The sequence below is a fragment of the Bipolaris zeicola genome, assembly GCF_000523435.1.
Source record: "Bipolaris zeicola 26-R-13 unplaced genomic scaffold scaffold_122, whole genome shotgun sequence".
NCBI classification, from domain to species: Eukaryota; Fungi; Ascomycota; class Dothideomycetes; order Pleosporales; family Pleosporaceae; genus Bipolaris; species Bipolaris zeicola.
In genome coordinates this window covers 52895-71423 of record NW_006912171.1, presented here as the reverse complement: position 1 = coordinate 71423, position 18529 = coordinate 52895, and the positions used below count along the sequence as shown (strand labels likewise).

Below are 18529 nucleotides of genomic sequence, written 5' to 3'. Positions count from 1 at the left end.
ACACAGCAGCGTCTTGTACGAGCGGGCGCTGCCTGTCTGCACAAAATAGAGTTCTCATAGGACACATGTAGGAGCTCGGTTTGCAATCCAGCACCGTTTGGGACATATAGCCAATCTCAGTAGGAAACTCACTTACGTTGTTGGACAGCTTCGGAAGCGTTAGTGAGCATTCTACAAGGGTAAAACCTTGATCTCTCTCCCGCTCGTATGATGTCCCGCTCGTAAGATGTACATCTTATACTTTATTCCGCTGATGAAAATCTGACATTCGGCCTATCTCATCAGTGAGACACTGCACGGTGGCTAGCTGACTAGACTATGTAAATGGCGGCCGCGTAGCGTCTGAGAAGGAATAGTGGATAGCTATGATGATTGCAATCCACCCAGGTCCTCCATCAATCCACAAAGAGCTCGAATCAGTGGCGGCCCAGTTTCTCTATCCACACCAGGATGCGTTGCATCAAGAAGCGCCACACCTGCTTTCATCACCTGCCACGGATATCTGAGATCGCATGTGTCTGACTTGGCATTGCCTTCAACTTCGGATTGTGCACCAGTATCACCAAATGATATCCGGAGACAAGGAATCCCAGTGTTCATCATGATGAAGGTATTTACCGCAGACTGGTTAGAACAGCGTGCATCATCTAGAAACACAAGCGTTTGCCCATCGTGTATCGCTGCTAGTTCCACTTGGGTAGGAGTATTGCATCTTGTCTTGCGGGCGCAATCGCTTGTTATCATGCTGTACGTCCACAGGACCATAATCGAGTGGTATATGATGAATGAATCTTGGCCTCGATTTTGATATGGAAGAATCGCTCGCGCAGCGTGTAGAACCTGGCCTGCGTGTGCTACAATGTCTTAGTAAGTATAGGCTATGATCTGCTCGTAAGAGCTATTGTTACGTACCGATCGCTGTGCGAGCTTCTCGAGATTTACACCATGGTTGCAATGCGATATATGCACGATGTGCGGCCTCCTCACCACATCTCCCGGCGAACCGAGTGATAGTGTCCAAGTCTGCAAATAAGTACATCTGCAAGAATTGCTGGAAGACACATATCAAGGCGGTTGAGCTATCAAGAACAATGTTCGTGTCTCGTATACATTCATGTAGCTTTTGTTGGCGAGATCGGGACCATAATTGAGAAGAAGCGTCACTCATATCATGGAGAAGTACAGATTGTTGGCAGTGCTCCCACACTTGCGATGCTAGCCCATGGATATATGCTGAGTGCGCAATGCGGGTGTCGAAACCAGCGTGTAGACAAGAGGCAGACCCTGGTTCCTGGAGAATCGATCGCATAGAGGGACGTGAGCTAGCAAGTTGCATATTCATCATACGCGCCTTCCAAACTTCAGCAGATGGTGCAAGCCACAATGATTCTGAAGCGGGCAGTGGGAGTGTAAGCTCAGCATAGGAAAGCAACGGCTGTCGGTGGTTGACCATCGTCATATATATGTCGTGTTCGAAAAGATGATAAACCAATCTTTTGAAAGATTCGAGCTCAACCCATTGATGCCACTTCCTACTCAACTCCTCTACGCCATCTTCTGACGTAGGTACGATATTAGAATATCGAACATCGTCGAACCTGCCCGCCCGACGTAACGACGTAACAAGTACCTGCAAGGAGCTTTCAGCTAATTCCATCTTGCGCCGAAAGCCGCAGAATGCGCCTATATCAAGCCAGAGCATGCAAGCTTGCAGGTACTGTAGATCACGCATGACTCCGTTATCTTGCTCGGCGAGCTCCCTAAGAGAAACCCGGACAATCTCTTGAAGGACGAGCCCAGTCTTGTTTACTGACGGTATTCCGAAGCATATACAACCTGCTACGACCAGCGCTGTCAGGAATTCCGGTCTAGCAGTATCGGAGTTGAACGTGTAGGGATGTATCCAAGCGTCTCCTTCAGTCCGTTTGGCTATACCAACTTTGATAAGCTTATCAAGACAGTCTGCCGATGGGAAAGACGACATTGTTACTTGACTAGGAGCAGTCTTGAGAACGAGTTGGAGTATTTGATCACGACTTTGTTGTGACAAACGACCAGGAATAATGACATTAGATGCATGAGGTTGATGGGGAGAGAGAGCAAGATCCACTTGCCGTTCGTCGAGTGTGATACCCTCTTGTTCACTGAAAGCGTTTTGGTTGCTCTCTGGGATCCAAAACCATGGTGACTGCTTGAAAACAGCATGTCGTCGCCGCACTGCGTCGCCGCTGTTGGTCGCTCGAGCTTCATTGACAACAGTGCCACCTGGTGTAGTTGTCGTGCCAACGCGACCGGTATTTAATGACGGCAAATTGAACGTCTCATCTATTGCCGGCATGAAATCAGCCCCGAAGAGATCCACTTCTCCTAACCAGTCAGTTTCAGGTAGCCATGCGGTAAGACCAGCAGACGGGTGCAAGTAGTCAGTCGCGAGAAAGTCTGACTGAGTAACCATGATCTGCTCGAAGAAATTCGACAGAGCTTGTGGTGGATGGGCTGCTTCATGGTAGATTTCTGAGATGCCTTGGTTTACGGTAGCAGCCTCTATGAATGCATCGACAGGATACATCAGATCAGATCGTGATTCTTCCTGACTCAACAAACGCTCTGATGTTTGCTCGACGGGTGCGCTAGAATCAGAAACAGGGACATTTTGCTTATCCGGGATCTGCGTGGTACATGGTATATTTTTCTTGAGACATCTCTGACATGGCCGGTAATTGTCGCATTTCACCTTGGAGATAACACAGAAGTTGCATGCCTTGGTCGCTCTCTCAACGGGACGATTTAGGCTTGGTTGCCCTTCTGCGGCATTCTTCGCATGAGCAGATTGATGTCGAAGAAGTAAGTCTCTGTAATCACAACGCTGTCAGTAGTGGATTTTAGTGTTTCGTGGAAGCCTCTCGCGATTTGCCAAGCACGTGCCGGGAGCCAGAATCAGTACGCCAGCGCCAGAAACGCCAAGATAGTACTCACCTCCGATTAAATGCTGCAGGGCACTCTCTGCAACGAAAGGATCTTTCGTTCCTATCTAAAGCTCGTAAGCGTTATGTCCGAAGGGTGGGGGGACCAATTTTTACGGGAGTCCAAATGCCGGTTCAGGTGGTCAAGCCGGTCATAGGTGCGGTGGCACACCTGACATTGTAGCGACGACACGTTGTCCGCATTAGAGGAGGCTCGAGCCCGCTTTGATGGTCTGATATTCGTAGCATCGGTTTCTGCTGACATTTGGCAGTGAAACGAGTGGTAGCGGGATATGTGGAAAGAATCTGGGGTATGTCGACCCTGCGCCAACGCTGTCGGAACATGTGGGCACCCCTGGGCTTTTTCTATCCTCCTCGGTTGTACAATAGCCCGCCTTCTGCGCGGACCCCGCACGCCTGGAACATCGCAGCCGTATCACCAGCATTGAACACGAGTCATGAATTACAAGTGCCCAATCCTGTGACAAGATTTGATAAGATTTCCCCATCACGTATCTTGGTAACTAGTTGGTGGGATCACGTCGGACAATCATCCTTTGGTTCATAAGCATATTTGCACGACTCAATTTGATTCAGAAACCCGATACGAAAATTGCTGCGTTGTGCGCTGCCACAGGCAGTGGAGGATGAGGTTAAGCTCTAGGACAGGTAGGTTCGGATCTACCCATGAGTGATTTCGAGATCAGTTTGCCGATAATTGTTGCCACTGGTGCTGAGTTCAGTATCGACTTGTCCAGCTGCCCGAAAGCCACGGGATGTGCAAGCACGAATATCGCCACGGCCGGGAAGTGCATCTCGACTCCTCCAAATATTGATACGAAGTTGTCAATGGAGGATCGGCAGGAACGATTCGATTTCAGGGCCCAATGCAAGATACTGGCTATCTAAAACGTGCCAAGACCTTGTGTTTCGGATTATGTGGGAGATTTTCGGGCCACATGGAGAACTACATGGGCCGTATCTCGGCAAGTAGGGCATATGATGGGTGATGTGTATTGGTTATAACAGTTTCGTTTACGCTGCTCGCGATTGGGAATAAGCAACCATTTAATTTCCAAGTGATGTTGCCCGGTATGATCCAAACTACCACCCAGACTGTTCCGGTGACATTGAAGGCTGTTGGCGAGAACTCCATGAGGATCGATGGGTCGAAAACTAACTATGATGATTGGAGAGACGATCTGGCCCGTGACGGTTATGCTGTCGTAAAGGGCGCGATCCCGAAAGAAAGGGCGGATGCTTATGCCAATAGAATGTACGAATGGTTGGAAGGCTTGTAAGTCAGGATGATTCCATCGACTTCTGTAGCAACATTGACACGGTTGATAGCAATCTGGGATTCGATCGAAATGATCTTTCGACTGTCCATAGAGATCGATTGCCCACTATCAATGAGAGAGGCATGTGTCTCAGCTATGCGGTAACACACAAAGACTTTGCTTGGGGTGTCCGGGGAGAGCCAGGTGTTGTAGGGGCTTTCGAAGAGATATACGATGACAAGGACCTCATTGTCTCATTCGACGCCATCAACTTCACCTTTCCAAAGTGAACTACCGTTCTCTACTGTCATCCGAACCAACTAATCAGGCGATAGTCGGACAGACATAGAGCCCAATAAACCACGGCCACACCAAGATCAGGATCCAGCAAACCGGGGTTTAGATGCATGCAGGGCCTTGTAAATCTGTTACCTAATGGTCCAGATGATGGCGGCCTTATAGTATGTCCAGGTGGACATCTCTTATCTGATGAGTTCCATAAAGACATGGCCGATGAGCCACGTATTCCAGCATGGACCCCTGAATGGTATGGATTTACAGAGAACGGCTTGAAATGGCTCGAGAAAAAGGGTCTGAAATGGGTCAAGGTGTGCGCTGAGCCAGGCGATTTTTTACTCTGGTGAGTCTTCTCTTTATCTCGGTCTTCTTTCCTTGATCTGTGTGCTAACTACGAATAAGGGACTCATGTACTCCTCACTACAACCTCGGATCAAAAACGAATCAGCTAAGGTTTGCTGTATATACTTGCTACATGCCTGTCAGCCACGCCACTCAAGAAGATCTTGTACGCAAGAAGGATGCTTTCGAGCGGCATGTCGGCACTACTCATTGGCCCAATGCAAGACACGCTGGTTCAAACTTGGCAAAGCGCGATGGGAAGGATGACCCATACAACCGTTTTGAGCCTGTCAACAAACCAGCCCTTGATGAGCGTACATTCAAGTTAACTGGTATTCCGTACATCAAGGCTTAGATTTTGCAAATGTCATACAAATTCATCGGCTATGTTCAAACTATGATTCAATCTTTACAAAAAGCAAAGGAACAGCCGTTCAGTGAGTGATTTTACTTTCCAGAAATATGCTGCCCACAACTGTGATGGCATAGTTATCATGCCTTCTGAAGATACATACACGCTTCAGCTGCCTCTCATGCTATATCACTGCATAGACAAGGCTGCAGAAAGGACTCGGTACATCTTTCCATCACCAGATATTGTACCAAGTCCTTTGGCATTCGGAGCGTTACATCATCCTTTCGTTTTTTTAAGTATTCTGATCTATCGAACGAGATTACGGCGCATCCATCAACATCATTGATGACAGTTGTCATTGTGAAGATATGGCGTTTCAAGCGCAAACATAGATATAGATTGACGTAATAAACTTGTGATTAACACTAATGAGTAATACTCTTGCACATATATCGATATTATGAAACGCCATGTCTTGCGAATATAGAAGAAACTCATACGTATGTGCTCAGCGAACGTCCCTTCATCGTCATGGGAGCCTTCCGAGATTTAGAACGACATATTTGATCCTCTTCAGAACTCCATTTATTGCCCTAAGAGGCTGTTCATAACTCAACGAGACATGGAAGGAATTCCAGCCCGTTTCGTCTTTGCCCATCGACCCGTATAAGCCCTGATCTGCTTTCCGAATATGAAGATAGGAATACCTAGGCACCCAAAGAGCGCCGTTAACCCAGCATATGTGCCAAAAGATCCGTCATATCCAGCAGTGTCAATAAATTTGGCCACACCATAGCTTGTACCAAAAGAAACAAACCCACGGAAAGCTGTGATGACGACAAGAACAGGCCCGGCCCGGGCAGGATAGGAGTCGAGTAGGTATGTGATAGCAGCGATGTTGGCACCAAGAAAGCAAAAGTAGTATCCCGAATTGGCGAAGACGATGACGAACCAGTGGTATTTCTCTGGATGTTCGCCAGCTTGGCCGTAGAGTGTAGCAGAGAGGACGCCAAACATGATTGGGATCCAGAGTGCGAGGAGACGGTTCTCAGGCTCATGGAGACCGCCATTGCGCGCAGCTCGCCATTTGATAATCTTATCGGACCCATAACCAAGAAGAGGAAGCGTAACAAATGCGACTACAACTTGTCCAGCATTTACATATGATGCTGCATCATCACCCCAGTTGTAGGGAGCACTGGTAACAATCTTGCCGTAAGTTGTACCAATGGCGATGTTTATACCACTGCAGGTCGTCAGTTGTCAGTTTTCACACGAGTATCTCATATGGTAGTGTACTAACATAGTTAATCCGTTGAGGCAGAACGCCCATAAAACATTAGGGAAAAGGAGAATTTGGAAGGTGTGCTGATCGAAGTTAAGTTGGCTATGAAACGAATGCGAATCCTTGGTATGACTTACAACAAAGCTGTAATAGCCTTCAGCCCAGTCAAACTTCCCAACAAATAAACGCATATCCGATTTGAGCGTCCGCGGCTGATACTTTGTAAGATTGAAAGCAGGTTTTTCTGACAGCCGCATCGGTCGTGTCGTCATCTCTCCTGCTTCGTCGTCGTTCTCGCCAGTGGATTGGCCGTATGCTTGAAGAGTCCGAGGATAACGGCTTTCTGGAACAAGGAAAATCGAAAAGAGTAGAGTCGCGCCTGCAAGTCCCGCGCCTAACCTATACCAGTTTGCAGGACCAATTGCTCCGGCTAGAGGTGATGCGGCAATAGTAAGGCCAGCTGAGAGGACAGTTTGTATCGAGGATTGCCACATGAGGAAAGTACTGCGTTCATGGATAAAATGGATTTCCTAAGATGCGAGATAAGTAGGCAACTTTTGCATCAACTGCATGCTTCTTACCTGAATCATCAAGGGTACTAGAGCTTCGCTTTGACCAGCAGCAAGACCAAGAACCATTCTTGCGCCCAAATGAAAATTGTAGTTGGTTGCTTGCGCCGCCAACAGGGCGCCCAATATTAGTACCACCAGTGATGCGAGATAGACAGGCCGTCTGCCGACTGACAAAGCCAGCGGCGTGCATGTAAGACAGCCGACACCCATGAACATTGATGGATACGTCATGAGAGCAGTAATATCAGCGTAGTCAGCACCATGCTTAGAGTAATCTGGGATGTAAAATCCTAATAGGCCACCGAACCCAGATACCATCGAAAGGCCAATACTAGAGACTATCATTTTGGTTAGCCATTGAAGATGAGTATCTCATGATGCAGCCTCACATATTGATACAAGGGTGATGAAAACAATTTTCCTCCATCTAGGTAAGTTAAGCGGATCTAGAAGGATAATCAATGATATATAAAAAGGACAGGGACTGGAGTAAGTCACCTCTTGGGTCCGCACTTGGTGCAGGTATGAGATAGATGTCCTTGTCATCAGTGATGGCTACCGTGCCCATTGTCTGGCTCTGGTAAAGTCCATCTTTGCTCTCCTCGTCAGTCGAGAGACATTCAAATCTCTCTACATTCACCTCTGAGGGTTTCGCATCTTTCGTCGTGTCGGCCATCTCCAGAAGGAGTTGAGTTGGAGGAGAACAAAGTGTCCGGTGGGAATTAGATGTTTGATAATAGAAAAAATGGCCCGCTCACCTCAATCCTGGGAGAGCTCAAGGGGATCACTGATGGCCTGAAGCATTACCACGACCGGACATTCATTTCTTTATAAATGCGCGCTTTCATCTTGAGTTGCTCCCACTCCAACCGAGGAATCTCGGAAGCCTTGTGCTTGGAGGCTTGGAACAAGAGCAAACTTCTGACCCCGTATCCCTTGACCATAGCCACGCATGGCATGGCATATCGGGGCATTTGTCTCCACGGGGTAAATATGCGGGGTAGGACCCACATGCCAGTTGGGCCTAGCAATGGGTACCATAACCGAACTAGCGTTCGGAGAGTGGGCAATGGCTTACAACCACAGATTTCCGAAAATCTATTACAAAAGTGAAGGCCTAATGTCCGATAGGAATCGCTTCATCGGCGGATTTGGTATGAGGTGAAGCATTCCCCAGATCTGATATCATTGGCTAGAAAAGCATCGTATTTCCAAAACTTAAGAACCATTCAACAAAGACAAGCGCAACATACTCTATAGATGACTAATTATCGTCATCTTCGAGCAAGACTTTTGAGTGTTGGCCGCGATAGCAAAGGGGACTTGTCTCCACGACTGCGCAACCACAGGTTTATCACCCAAAGAAGTTAGTCCTCGTCGTCCAAAGTCAACAGATCATAGGGTCAAACTCATAAAGTGGCACATCGCAAATTGGGAAAACGGGCTCACTACCAGCATGCTAAAAGATTCTTTCAATTCTAATCATCTATCATTATATCGAGACAAACGGGAGAATAAGGTGACTGGGTGTATCAGGGCCAATATGAATCCTGTGCTCGCCTTTGTTTCTCTCATGCTCTGGGCGCTCCGTTGAGAATGCGGTATATTCTGCAATAGCTGGAAACGTTCCTGAGATCTGAAGCATTCGTCAGTAATCATGCAATATCAAATCGAGTTTTCCAGAAGAGGCTCACCTGGACACTGATCGATTGACCCTTCTCAAAGTCTACACCCATAGACCAAATACCAATTTCGAGTTTCACAATGTCACCCGGGTTCACCTTTTCTTCGATATCATGTGGGTGGAATGGAAAATTCTCGTGGATAGACTTTTCTGGGATAAATCGCCGATGGCTTGCACGTAAAGTGCCTACACTTCCGATGTGCAAGTTCGTGCTCTGGCGATCCTTTTCGGGAATATCCGCAATGCTCTTGATGCCCTCCGGAACTGCAGAAAATGGAAAGCAGAGGTGCATCATAAGTTGACCATCCTTGTCGCGCTTACGTAGTATGATGAAAACGTTCATATCGTCATGTGAGGGGCAAGACATGTAGAGGACTGCTTTCGGCAGCCCAATGAGTCGTGACTTTTCTGTAAAAGTATAGTTAAACTCTGCAATTGACTTTGCGTCCTCGGAGTTATAGGACACTATCTCTGGTGAAGAGACTGGTGTTTCGTTGAGTCCCGCTTTCGAAAGATGGAAATGGCGATATTGCGTATTTGGTATGGGGAAGTCGGCATATTCGATGTTGTCAATTGCGTCTTGGTCTCCAAACTGCAATGCGGACCATCGAACCTTCGGTACTGATGTCTCCCAATCATTGGAAACGCCCTTGAGATAGAAGTCGAAATATTTTTGCAGTTCGTCGTGCGAATGTTTAACACAATACAACTCATACCACTCTTGATATGAGCTCCATCGGATCCACTTCTTATCATGAGGGATTTCGAGCCACCCCCTCACAGAACCCATGGTATGGATACTGCTGAAATCGCTTCCGCTGATGTATACAGGACACTGGATTTGGGTCATATCTGGTCGCTTGTCTTCCCAGTAGGCGTTAGAGACTGATGATCTTCGGTACATCTCGGCCATATCCTCAATGCCGCCGTTCGGGTTGTTTGTCTTGATGATGAACTTTGTGATGAGATCAAAGTTGGACATTGAGAAGATACCGCCACGGCAAAACTGTTCACGATAGATATCACCCGATCCTTCCCAGGGCGCGATGGCAGCTAGATGGGGTGGGTGGAGTGAAGCGACGTGCCACTGTATAATTGCCAGCGCGGAGTTCCCCGCCATTCCGACTTTTCCATTGCTCCATGGCATGGCTGCAAGTGCTTCGATAACGTCGTAACAGTCTTCAGCATCCTGAGATCCCATAAGGGGAATGGATCCATCGGAGTCCCCCGTGCCGCGGGAGTCGACTGAAACGATTGCATAACCACGAGGGCACCACGTTACTGGATCAAGGCCTTCGAACTTTTCTAAGCCGCTCAGAGCCTCCTTGGGCACACAGCATTGCCACACAGTCATAGGCAGCATGTGAAGAGCTGAATATTTTTTTCCGTAACAGGACCAACTAACGACTGCGGGCAGCTTCTCGTCATCCTTTGCGTCTGCAGGTCGATAGATGTCTGCATACAACCGTACACCGTCGCGAACTTTGATCTCAACATCGTGATCTATCCGAATATCGCTCTCCAAGGCGCGGCCTCCGTAGGGTCGGGCACCCTTTTTGACAATCTCGACTTTTCCGGGTGTGAAGCCTTGGTAATTGTTGACACCGACTTCAGGTTGAGATATGCGCTTATACGCAACTTGGGGTAACTGAGCAGGCATGATGCAAGGCCCTGGAGGAGATGATAAGTACTGAAGAAGAGTGAATTATATAAACCAGTATTACCTCCAAAAATAAATCAGAATGTTAAAGGAGGCGGCATGCAGGTGCTTTATGGACTGCAGAGATGTTTACAGAAATTGTGTGAGTGCTGGTGCTCCCGACGAATTTCCGGAAACGGTTAATGCACTTCCCCTCACTCACACGGCCGTGCTGGGCCGTGCCCTGTCAAGTTTGGCGTTGTCTCCCGTACAGCTGCCCACATTTGCCGACTCGGAATTGTGGGCGCGTCACAGGTCGAGATTTCCGGAACCCCACATAAGTAATGATTGAGTAATGTCTCACAACAGACATTTAAAGCTTTCAAGACAGTGTTGTAAAAGTTAATACACCAAACTTCGTTGTGTTCAGCAACATCAGAAACACTCACTCAACATTTCTGTAAGTCAAATAATCTATCATGGCCCCTCACGCTGAAGAGCCCAAGGCCGACACGGGTGTCGACCTCATCCAGCACGATGGAAAGACGTATGGAGATTGGCGCGATGACTTTCACCGCGACGGTTGTGCAGTGGTGAAGGGTGTCGTTACACCAGAACGAGCCGAATACTACAAACAAAAGCAAATCGAATGGTTGCAATCGTTTGGTCTTGGTTTTGATCCCAATGACGAATCCACCTGGACTGCCGACCATCTCCCCGTTAGTTTCAAAGGCGGCATGTACTTCGCTTACTCCAGCACCCACGAGAAGTTTGTCTGGGAAGCTCGAACAGAGCCCAAGGTTGTGGATGTATTCACGAAGCTATGGGGCACTGACGAGCTTTTGTGCTCATTTGATGGCATGAACATTACCCTACCACGACAAAAAGACCTGACTTGGAGCCCATGGCCACATTGCGATCAAAACGAGAACCGCAAGGGAATGCAATGCGTACAGGGTTTGCTGAACTTTCAGCCCAATGGACCGAAGGATGGTGGTTTGATCTTGATGAAGGGTAGTTCAAAACTATTTGATGAATTCTTTGCCGAAAAGCGAGAACAAGACGAACATGAAGACAAGCCACCGCCAGAGGAAGAGATGAGAGACCTTTTTATCTTCAAGGAAGAAGACGTGAAGTGGTTCGAGAGCAGGGGCTGCACATTGCAAAAGATAAATCTGGACCCCGGCGACTTGGTAAGTACATGAAGATATCCATCTCGAACTGGCTGTGGCTCATTCAATATTCAGGTTCTTTGGGACAGCCGTACGATGCACTATGCCGCACATCCACAGGGCGATCTTATTCGACACGTGCAATACATCTGCATGACGCCACGAAAGTTCGCAAAGGAGGAAGACGTGAAACTAAAAGCTGAGCTGTTCCAAAATTTCCAGGGCACCACGCACTGGCCCCATTGCAACATTCACAAGGCTGGCCCACCGCTACGCAACGGCAAGTTATGTCCGAAGGACAGGAGTGAACCTTTGGAGAAACCGGTTATTACGGACCAGATCTTAAAACTGGCTGGAGTGAAGGCGTACTAAAGACCGTGTCATGGTTGCATTTGTACGTGAAGTCGGAGGCTTTGATCAGTTGGCTGGGGTTATCAGGGCTGCTATTGCGAATCGGTATAGTAAGTCCGTATCCATTTTATGCTATGAAATAAGAATTTCAACTTGACAAATAGGACTTGGAGTTGCACAAGTGCCTTGAACATGTCTTTTCCTATAAGAGATGGCAATCACGTTCATTCTAAGTAATTCCTTGGTGTACTATTCTTAACAACTATGACCAACTGAATCTTACTATAAATGTTTGCTGTTATCCTTTTAATTTGATACACGTGTGGAAGTGAAAGATACTATGTTTTGAAACACGGACTTACAGGAGATCATGCCAATTAAGAGCGTCCTGCTCTACGAGTCTAGTGTTATTTCAAATGTATAAGTGTTAGACCAGAGTGTGTGAGCGCGTTGTCTCAGCGCCGATCGGGTGATTTACAGAGTCCAGGCGCTCCAGACAACATCCGGGTTTCATGAATGATCTAAGATTCCATCGAGGAACTATCCAAAGGGCGTTCAGCCCGTCATATATCGTGCTAGGAAGTGGCTATTGAATTATGAAAGCATATTAGGGGAAGCTATCATAGAAGTCTATCTTTTGTCGAGGCTACTAAGATTAACAGAGTCATATAGGAAAAGTAACATCCTAATGAAAATATCACTTTATTCAAGATCTTGAGTGAGATACGCCAACCTGCTATCCCAAGCGCCAAAGCTGGTTTGAGTTCCAACTAAAATGATTGCTCTGGCTGATCAGGCATGCCGATTTGCCAGCCTTGACAAGGATTGGGAATATTAAGCATAGTCGACCCTCTCTCACATTGACCCGCATTGGGGTTTGCAACGTACTCCTCACCGTTGCTATCAACTATCAAGCAAATTGTCGATCTTTGTTCAGACGTTAGTATGGAGTCGTTTGACAGGAACGACTCTTACTTACGAGCCAGGGTTGGGTAGTGCACTGTAGCAGTTGACTGGAGGGTTCTTGTCCCCGCAAGTCTCGCTTATGAAAGAGTACATCTTTCGACCAAGGTCTAGGGTTCTAACCTGCATAATAATCAGCGATAGATTCTCCGAGCTAGATGTAGATTTGAACTGTTGTGGAAAGAACATACAACAAGCAAGTCATTAGCACCAGGCTTAGCGCCGTGAAGGCAATGGTCTGGAAACTCAGCCTTGGAGATGATGTCATATACACCGGCCCAAGTGCCGATGTCTGCATGTGCAGTTTGTTGAAGATTCAAGCCTGTACCATCAGGGCATCTGAAGGGGTCGGGTGTCAGTGTTGTGCCTGAGATGCAGCCTCCCACACCGTTGCAAGCCTTTGCATTCCAGACTGCTACAGCTCCTGAGGTCAGGAGTGAGAGTGTGATAAAAGAACGCATATTGAAAGATCAGGATTAAGCGCGTAGGTTCTCTATGCTTGGAATGTTATGATATTGATTGCACCCAACATCTCCTCATATATATATACACCACAGCATCCACGGTCCGACTATGGATCAGCTTCTTTAGCACGTGGTACACAAAGTAGTCTATGCGCTGTTTAGTCTTTCTCTCCAAATGGATCCGTATGTGCGCTATTACCACAGATTCGTATTTGTATAATTTGCCAAAATAAGATGACTAAAAAAGCGCTTAATTTGGCAAGTATCCGCCTATCTAACCCCAACTCGGAGAAGTGCTCACTGTAAGAAGGTATGTTTAGTGAGATATGCCAAAAGTAATACCGAGTATACAAGGATTGCGCCTATGAAAAAATTCAACGTTTATGTACGTCATTGTTTATTTACCTATCGAATTAATCAATCACTAAGAGTAGTCCAAGCAAGCGCTACTGTGTATGCGTGTTACAATAGCCGAATGGTTAGTGTAGCACCTAGCGTCTATGGTTCGATTGAAGTTGCACCGGAGAGATCTCTCAAATGAGGGTTGCGCTTGTTACACCTACTCCTTATTTGAACTTTTGTAATCTAATCTACTATTATGCATTCTCTTCCGCTTACCATTGTACATTTTGTCTAGCGTACGAGTATTGTACCGCGCATATCAAAACCAGTCGTTGAGTGGTGCTGATGCAAGAAGGAATAGATACTTACTACCACTCGATCGGCTTCCTATCCGACTAGCACAGTGATTCGGTCGCCCAACCACCATAGCAACGCTGCATCGCTGTTCTATGCAGAAGCTTGCGAGGGCAAATCGGCGGAGCTAGAGCCTCACTTCGTGAATTAGGATTAAAGAAATCCAATAAATATATTCGACCAGCGCATTGTCACTTTTGAGGACTTTCCGCCTAGCTTTATTATCTGCTAATTTTAAACACATATACGCTATTTCAGATGGGCCACTCTGCTGGAATTCCTAAGTTATCGCGTATAAGGACGCGGCGAGGCCTTCCGTGGGGCTATCTAAATACCCTTAGAATTTAAGATTAAGAGTTTGCCGCCTACCAAGGGCACTAGACGTGTGGATAACATCTGGAAATCAAGATTTCGAGAACCACTATGCTCATGATTGTAATACCTTTATCATTTCTAGCATCTAGCTATGATTATTTATATAGATATCTGCTTACTGTCAATCTTTCTACTGGCGAACATCGAAGATGGTTAACTTAGTAATAGAATCTTGAGCGTAGGTTGTAACCGCGAACTTAATCTTTCTTAGGGCCTAGGCATCGAAAATATTATTCAAAAGTCTAATTGTAGAGTTGGATTTAGACTCCGGTGCTCTCTACCGCCTGAAGATTTGCTTAAGGAATTATATGTAGATAATCATTCTTATCCAGTGCCTAGCCATTTAAGCCGCGCTGTGATTTACTAGCTGTCGTTGGTATACGAGGAGAATTGTGTACTGTACATGTTTATAGATAAACGAGCACCGATTTGAGACTACACCTCACTCCTATATGCTATCATATGGCTACCCAATGCTATACCTCATCAAATGGCGCATCTTATGCGTCATGGTTCTATCATGTAGGGAGGAGCGATCAGTGCGTGCGGGCCGTCGACACGATCAGGGGTACTAGCCTATTGTATGATAGTAAGAGGGATGCGATTTAACAAGGCCGTGATGATGGCTACCTATCGGAATGGGGGTGGGGAAGGGGTGACTTCAAGTTTCTGTGACTTTATTAGGTAGTCGAAGGGTTGGACTGTAATATCTTGCGCTGTATCTTGGATGATCCTTCCCTTCAACTTAATCACATGCTGGTAAGTGTTGAGAAAGGGGAAAGTAGGTGGCGTTTGCCCCGCGACAAATGAACAAGAGTGTCCGGTTGCATGGACAGTTGGGAGGAGGCTCCTCCCCAAGCGGTTGATAACATCCAAGGGACACACTGCAGTGGCTTCCCTGGGTTGAGAGCACGAAGACACGTATCGTTGTCGTGATCGCAAGCCCCGGCCCATCACTATGATATTTAGTGCCCTCCTCTCCCCCTCTTCTACAACCTTTCTTCTTCCTCGTCATTACAGGTAAGTCTCCCTCTTTCCTTTGTGTGCTGATGCCTGTATAGAGCCATCTGTCATGGAACACGGTCTACAGGTCGAGGTCCCTCTAGGGTGTGATCCCATGAAGGCTTTCTCCCCAATGCTGTTCCTAGATCAAAATAACTGGTGGTACGCAGGCTTCTCCTTTCCAAGAGATGACTGTAAATCACGTGGTTAAAACTGTCCACGTAAAAAGCTGACATTTCTCTTTGGTGGTGGAAACATGTGATGCTGCTCGTGCGCAGACTTCTATAGTTAGCATAGCTGAATCTTGATAATGGACTCACCTGTTTGCTTCATCTGTTGTTCGAGTCCGATAAGAAGAGTTCCGCTTGTTCTTTATTTGACTGCGAGTTCAAACCGATGCATAGCACTGGGGCGAAGTTTGAATATAGGATAGCGAGGCTACGGGCTCAGATCTTGCTCATACGTGCATGTCATCACTGCCCGAACGTTGTGCACGCATAACTAGAGAAGCAGGAGCTATAATTCGCATTAGACATACAGCCATCATAGCGAGAAGTGGACAGAACCTGCTTCCGAGCATGGGTACGTAAAAGGCTGCCATCTTTTCGAAGAAAGTGGCATAGCTTTAGCTGGTATAGCGTGGTCAAGACTATCCGAAGAAGAAAATTATGTCTAGAGTGAGGACGGGCATTAAAATAGCGAAGGGAAAGTGCGCCAAGCCCGTGGACGATGGGTCTTTGTTTGGCAAGCGGATGTCCGAACGTATAGGCGAGTACAACAATTCGTAATGCCCTAGTGTTGACTGGACATCAAAAGTTCCATGTAAATATTGAAAATTTGTGTGGTTTGACTGATCGCTGAATCACATGAGGTTGATGGCTTGATGTCCCTAAGCAGAAGCTCCATTCACACACTCGCACTCAACGCCAGCAACGGCATCACAAAGATCGTAAACACCTCGGGAAGGTATACCATCAGATTGGTATACATAGTTGACCATGCGAATGTGATCTTTAAAAGTTATCAGGTTTGCCCTGGTAATACGAATCAGGGAGATCCTGAAGGCCTGGCTTCCAGTAATTGCACTGTGGTCGCACAGTCGTAGCGCCCCAACGTTCACACTCTCCTGCATTCGGGTTCGTCTTACACTGTCCTCCCTTCGAGTCATACAATGCGCAAAAATTGACACTGCGAAACCGTTAGTATGCGTGAGTACGTTAACGCTCTCGGTGAAAACTTACACTGACGGATTGGGGTTGTGGCTATAACAGTCGCCTGGCGCTGCTGGCTTCCCATCTTTGCAGTTCGAGGATATCCATGTATACAGTGTTTGACCACCACTTGTGGTAGTTTTCTTTTAACAATTAGCGTTAACATTACATAGAATGATGGTTATCTAACAAAACCAAGACAGGACTTCACATACCATCAGCTTCTCACCAGGAGCAGGATATTTCCCATCCCAGCAAGTCTTGGGAAATTCATCCTGGGTCGCAGCTGGAACGTCTGCTGCACCAGCATCTCGCCAGTTGCCAAGGTAAAGAGGCATGGTCAGGCGGCTATCATCCGGGCAAACCCAAGGGTGGTTTGATGGGCCAGCTCCCCAAGATATGCAGCCACCATTGCCACCGCAGAGGTTTCCATTCCAAAAAGCTAGCGCTGTTGGAAGTGCAGCGGCAAGAACAACGGCGCGCATTTTGAGCAAAGTATTTCGCGTGAAAGAATTGTTGGATGTTTGGGATGTAGAGAGGAGTGGATGAGACGAATTGAGGTAAATTTCACTCGCTTTAAATACTTTTGTTCACTTGGAAACCTTGTGAGGTGAACCCTTCCATCATCTAGCTGTAAACAGCTTCTCACCGCTGGGATGGTCGGATGGGTGAGCTGACGAAGGTCTCGCCGATGGACGGGATAATTACAAATTTAGAAGTAGCATTTGCCAAGTCAATTTCATCTCAAGCCAAGTAGGAATAGCCAATCAACAAGGCATTAGATGATTTCTTTGCATATCCCAGCCAAGCTTCCGCGCGAGATACTAAAAAACAGGAATAATTTGAAGAGCTCGCACTGTTCATAATTCGGTACTCTCTGCATTACAGCGGACTTGGCTTACATAGTACGGCCGACAATCTAAAAGATATCGCCGAGGGCCCAGGGAAGAGACGTCCGTCTTAAAAGGCCCGATATATGCCACCTTACGATGACAAGAGCTGACAATGAGCTTGTCCTCTACACAGTAATACCATACGCGGGTCTGGGGCCGCTGGAGCCTTCCCGTGTACATTAGCACGGTACGTTGCGCATACCCGAGGCGCGAGTCGGACAATTTCGTTCCCGATTGCTTTGCAATAGCGGTCACACCTCAATAACTCTTTGATGGATACTTTTTTAATGTATTGCGTATTGGTGTGAAGAACACTTGCTGTTTGATGGGGAGGGAGTATGTGATTGCATATCATTATGTGTGATGCGGGACTTGCTTATGCACTTACGAACTGTCTATTACTATAGAGCAGATCTTTGCTTTCATGTAGTTCATGAGCGCAATGTAATGCGGAATGACCATACTGAGGTTGATAAAGAAGAGTATGTACTATAGGATGTTCATGGGAAATCTTCAGTGATATACCGCCCTATGCCTAATACATGCTGGGATACTACGAATAATCTGACCCCCGAGAATGAGCGTTACCCACTCTCTTGACATGCTCATAGTTGAGGTTGGCTAAGAAATCCTAAGAATTCTCTACCAATTCTTCTTCTTGCTTTCCACAAGTGCTTATTTCGAAATGCTCTAATAAACACAGGGGCAAGGGTAGTAAGAAGTTGGGAAGATGACAACCACGAACATGAAAGTGGAAAAATGATGAAACATCAGACCCAAAATCGTTAGTGTCCAAATACAGAATTTCATAAGCTTTTTGCGTATCCGCCGATGCTTTTGTAAAATGGTCGTTTCTTGCCAATGCAGCAGTGGCCATGCACGGTAGATGAAATTTCCAACATTGTTAAATCGACCTATAACGTATTGTATTTCAATAGCTTTCAATCAAGTTCATAACCTCACGTCAACTCCGATTGGCTCCTCA

The 18529-nt window shown here is 46.8% G+C and overlaps 9 protein-coding genes across 9 annotated transcripts; 2 read left to right on the top strand and 7 right to left on the bottom strand.

Annotated features, from left to right (window-relative positions):
* Positions 1–363: 363 nt before the first annotated feature.
* COCCADRAFT_100993 (uncharacterized protein) lies at positions 364–2569 on the bottom strand (the record flags this gene model as incomplete). Its single annotated transcript, XM_007715981.1, has 2 exons — positions 364–854; positions 913–2569. 2 exons carry the CDS (start codon positions 2567–2569, stop codon positions 364–366), a joined length of 2148 nt encoding a protein of 715 aa, XP_007714171.1.
* A 123-nt stretch (positions 2570–2692) lies between these two features.
* On the bottom strand, positions 2693–2854 carry COCCADRAFT_60571 (uncharacterized protein; the record flags this gene model as incomplete). The annotated part of the gene is made up of 1 exon (XM_007715980.1): positions 2693–2854. A coding segment is annotated over one exon (162 nt), but the record flags the coding sequence as incomplete, so codon positions are not given.
* Positions 2855–2972: 118 nt separating this feature from the next.
* COCCADRAFT_100997 (uncharacterized protein) lies at positions 2973–3228 on the bottom strand (the record flags this gene model as incomplete). Its single annotated transcript, XM_007715979.1, has 2 exons — positions 2973–3031; positions 3081–3228. The coding sequence occupies 2 exons, from the start codon at positions 3226–3228 to the stop codon at positions 2973–2975; spliced, it is 207 nt and encodes a 68-aa protein (XP_007714169.1).
* An 829-nt stretch (positions 3229–4057) lies between these two features.
* On the top strand, positions 4058–5237 carry COCCADRAFT_38383 (uncharacterized protein; the record flags this gene model as incomplete). Its single annotated transcript, XM_007715978.1, has 4 exons — positions 4058–4260; positions 4314–4529; positions 4632–4883; positions 4943–5237. 4 exons carry the CDS (start codon positions 4058–4060, stop codon positions 5235–5237), a joined length of 966 nt encoding a protein of 321 aa, XP_007714168.1.
* A 612-nt stretch (positions 5238–5849) lies between these two features.
* Positions 5850–7770, bottom strand: COCCADRAFT_101045 (uncharacterized protein; the record flags this gene model as incomplete). Its single annotated transcript, XM_007715977.1, has 5 exons — positions 5850–6483; positions 6541–6605; positions 6660–7052; positions 7104–7432; positions 7608–7770. 5 exons carry the CDS (start codon positions 7768–7770, stop codon positions 5850–5852), a joined length of 1584 nt encoding a protein of 527 aa, XP_007714167.1.
* An 816-nt stretch (positions 7771–8586) lies between these two features.
* COCCADRAFT_101002 (uncharacterized protein) lies at positions 8587–10438 on the bottom strand (the record flags this gene model as incomplete). Its single annotated transcript, XM_007715976.1, has 2 exons — positions 8587–8730; positions 8789–10438. 2 exons carry the CDS (start codon positions 10436–10438, stop codon positions 8587–8589), a joined length of 1794 nt encoding a protein of 597 aa, XP_007714166.1.
* Positions 10439–10896: 458 nt separating this feature from the next.
* Positions 10897–11961, top strand: COCCADRAFT_27763 (uncharacterized protein; the record flags this gene model as incomplete). The annotated part of the gene is made up of 2 exons (XM_007715963.1): positions 10897–11610; positions 11665–11961. 2 exons carry the CDS (start codon positions 10897–10899, stop codon positions 11959–11961), a joined length of 1011 nt encoding a protein of 336 aa, XP_007714153.1.
* Positions 11962–12710: 749 nt separating this feature from the next.
* COCCADRAFT_101025 (uncharacterized protein) lies at positions 12711–13364 on the bottom strand (the record flags this gene model as incomplete). The annotated part of the gene is made up of 3 exons (XM_007715975.1): positions 12711–12867; positions 12920–13026; positions 13095–13364. 3 exons carry the CDS (start codon positions 13362–13364, stop codon positions 12711–12713), a joined length of 534 nt encoding a protein of 177 aa, XP_007714165.1.
* A 3089-nt stretch (positions 13365–16453) lies between these two features.
* On the bottom strand, positions 16454–17136 carry COCCADRAFT_6581 (uncharacterized protein; the record flags this gene model as incomplete). The annotated part of the gene is made up of 3 exons (XM_007715955.1): positions 16454–16628; positions 16682–16794; positions 16867–17136. The coding sequence occupies 3 exons, from the start codon at positions 17134–17136 to the stop codon at positions 16454–16456; spliced, it is 558 nt and encodes a 185-aa protein (XP_007714145.1).
* Positions 17137–18529: the final 1393 nt, after the last annotated feature.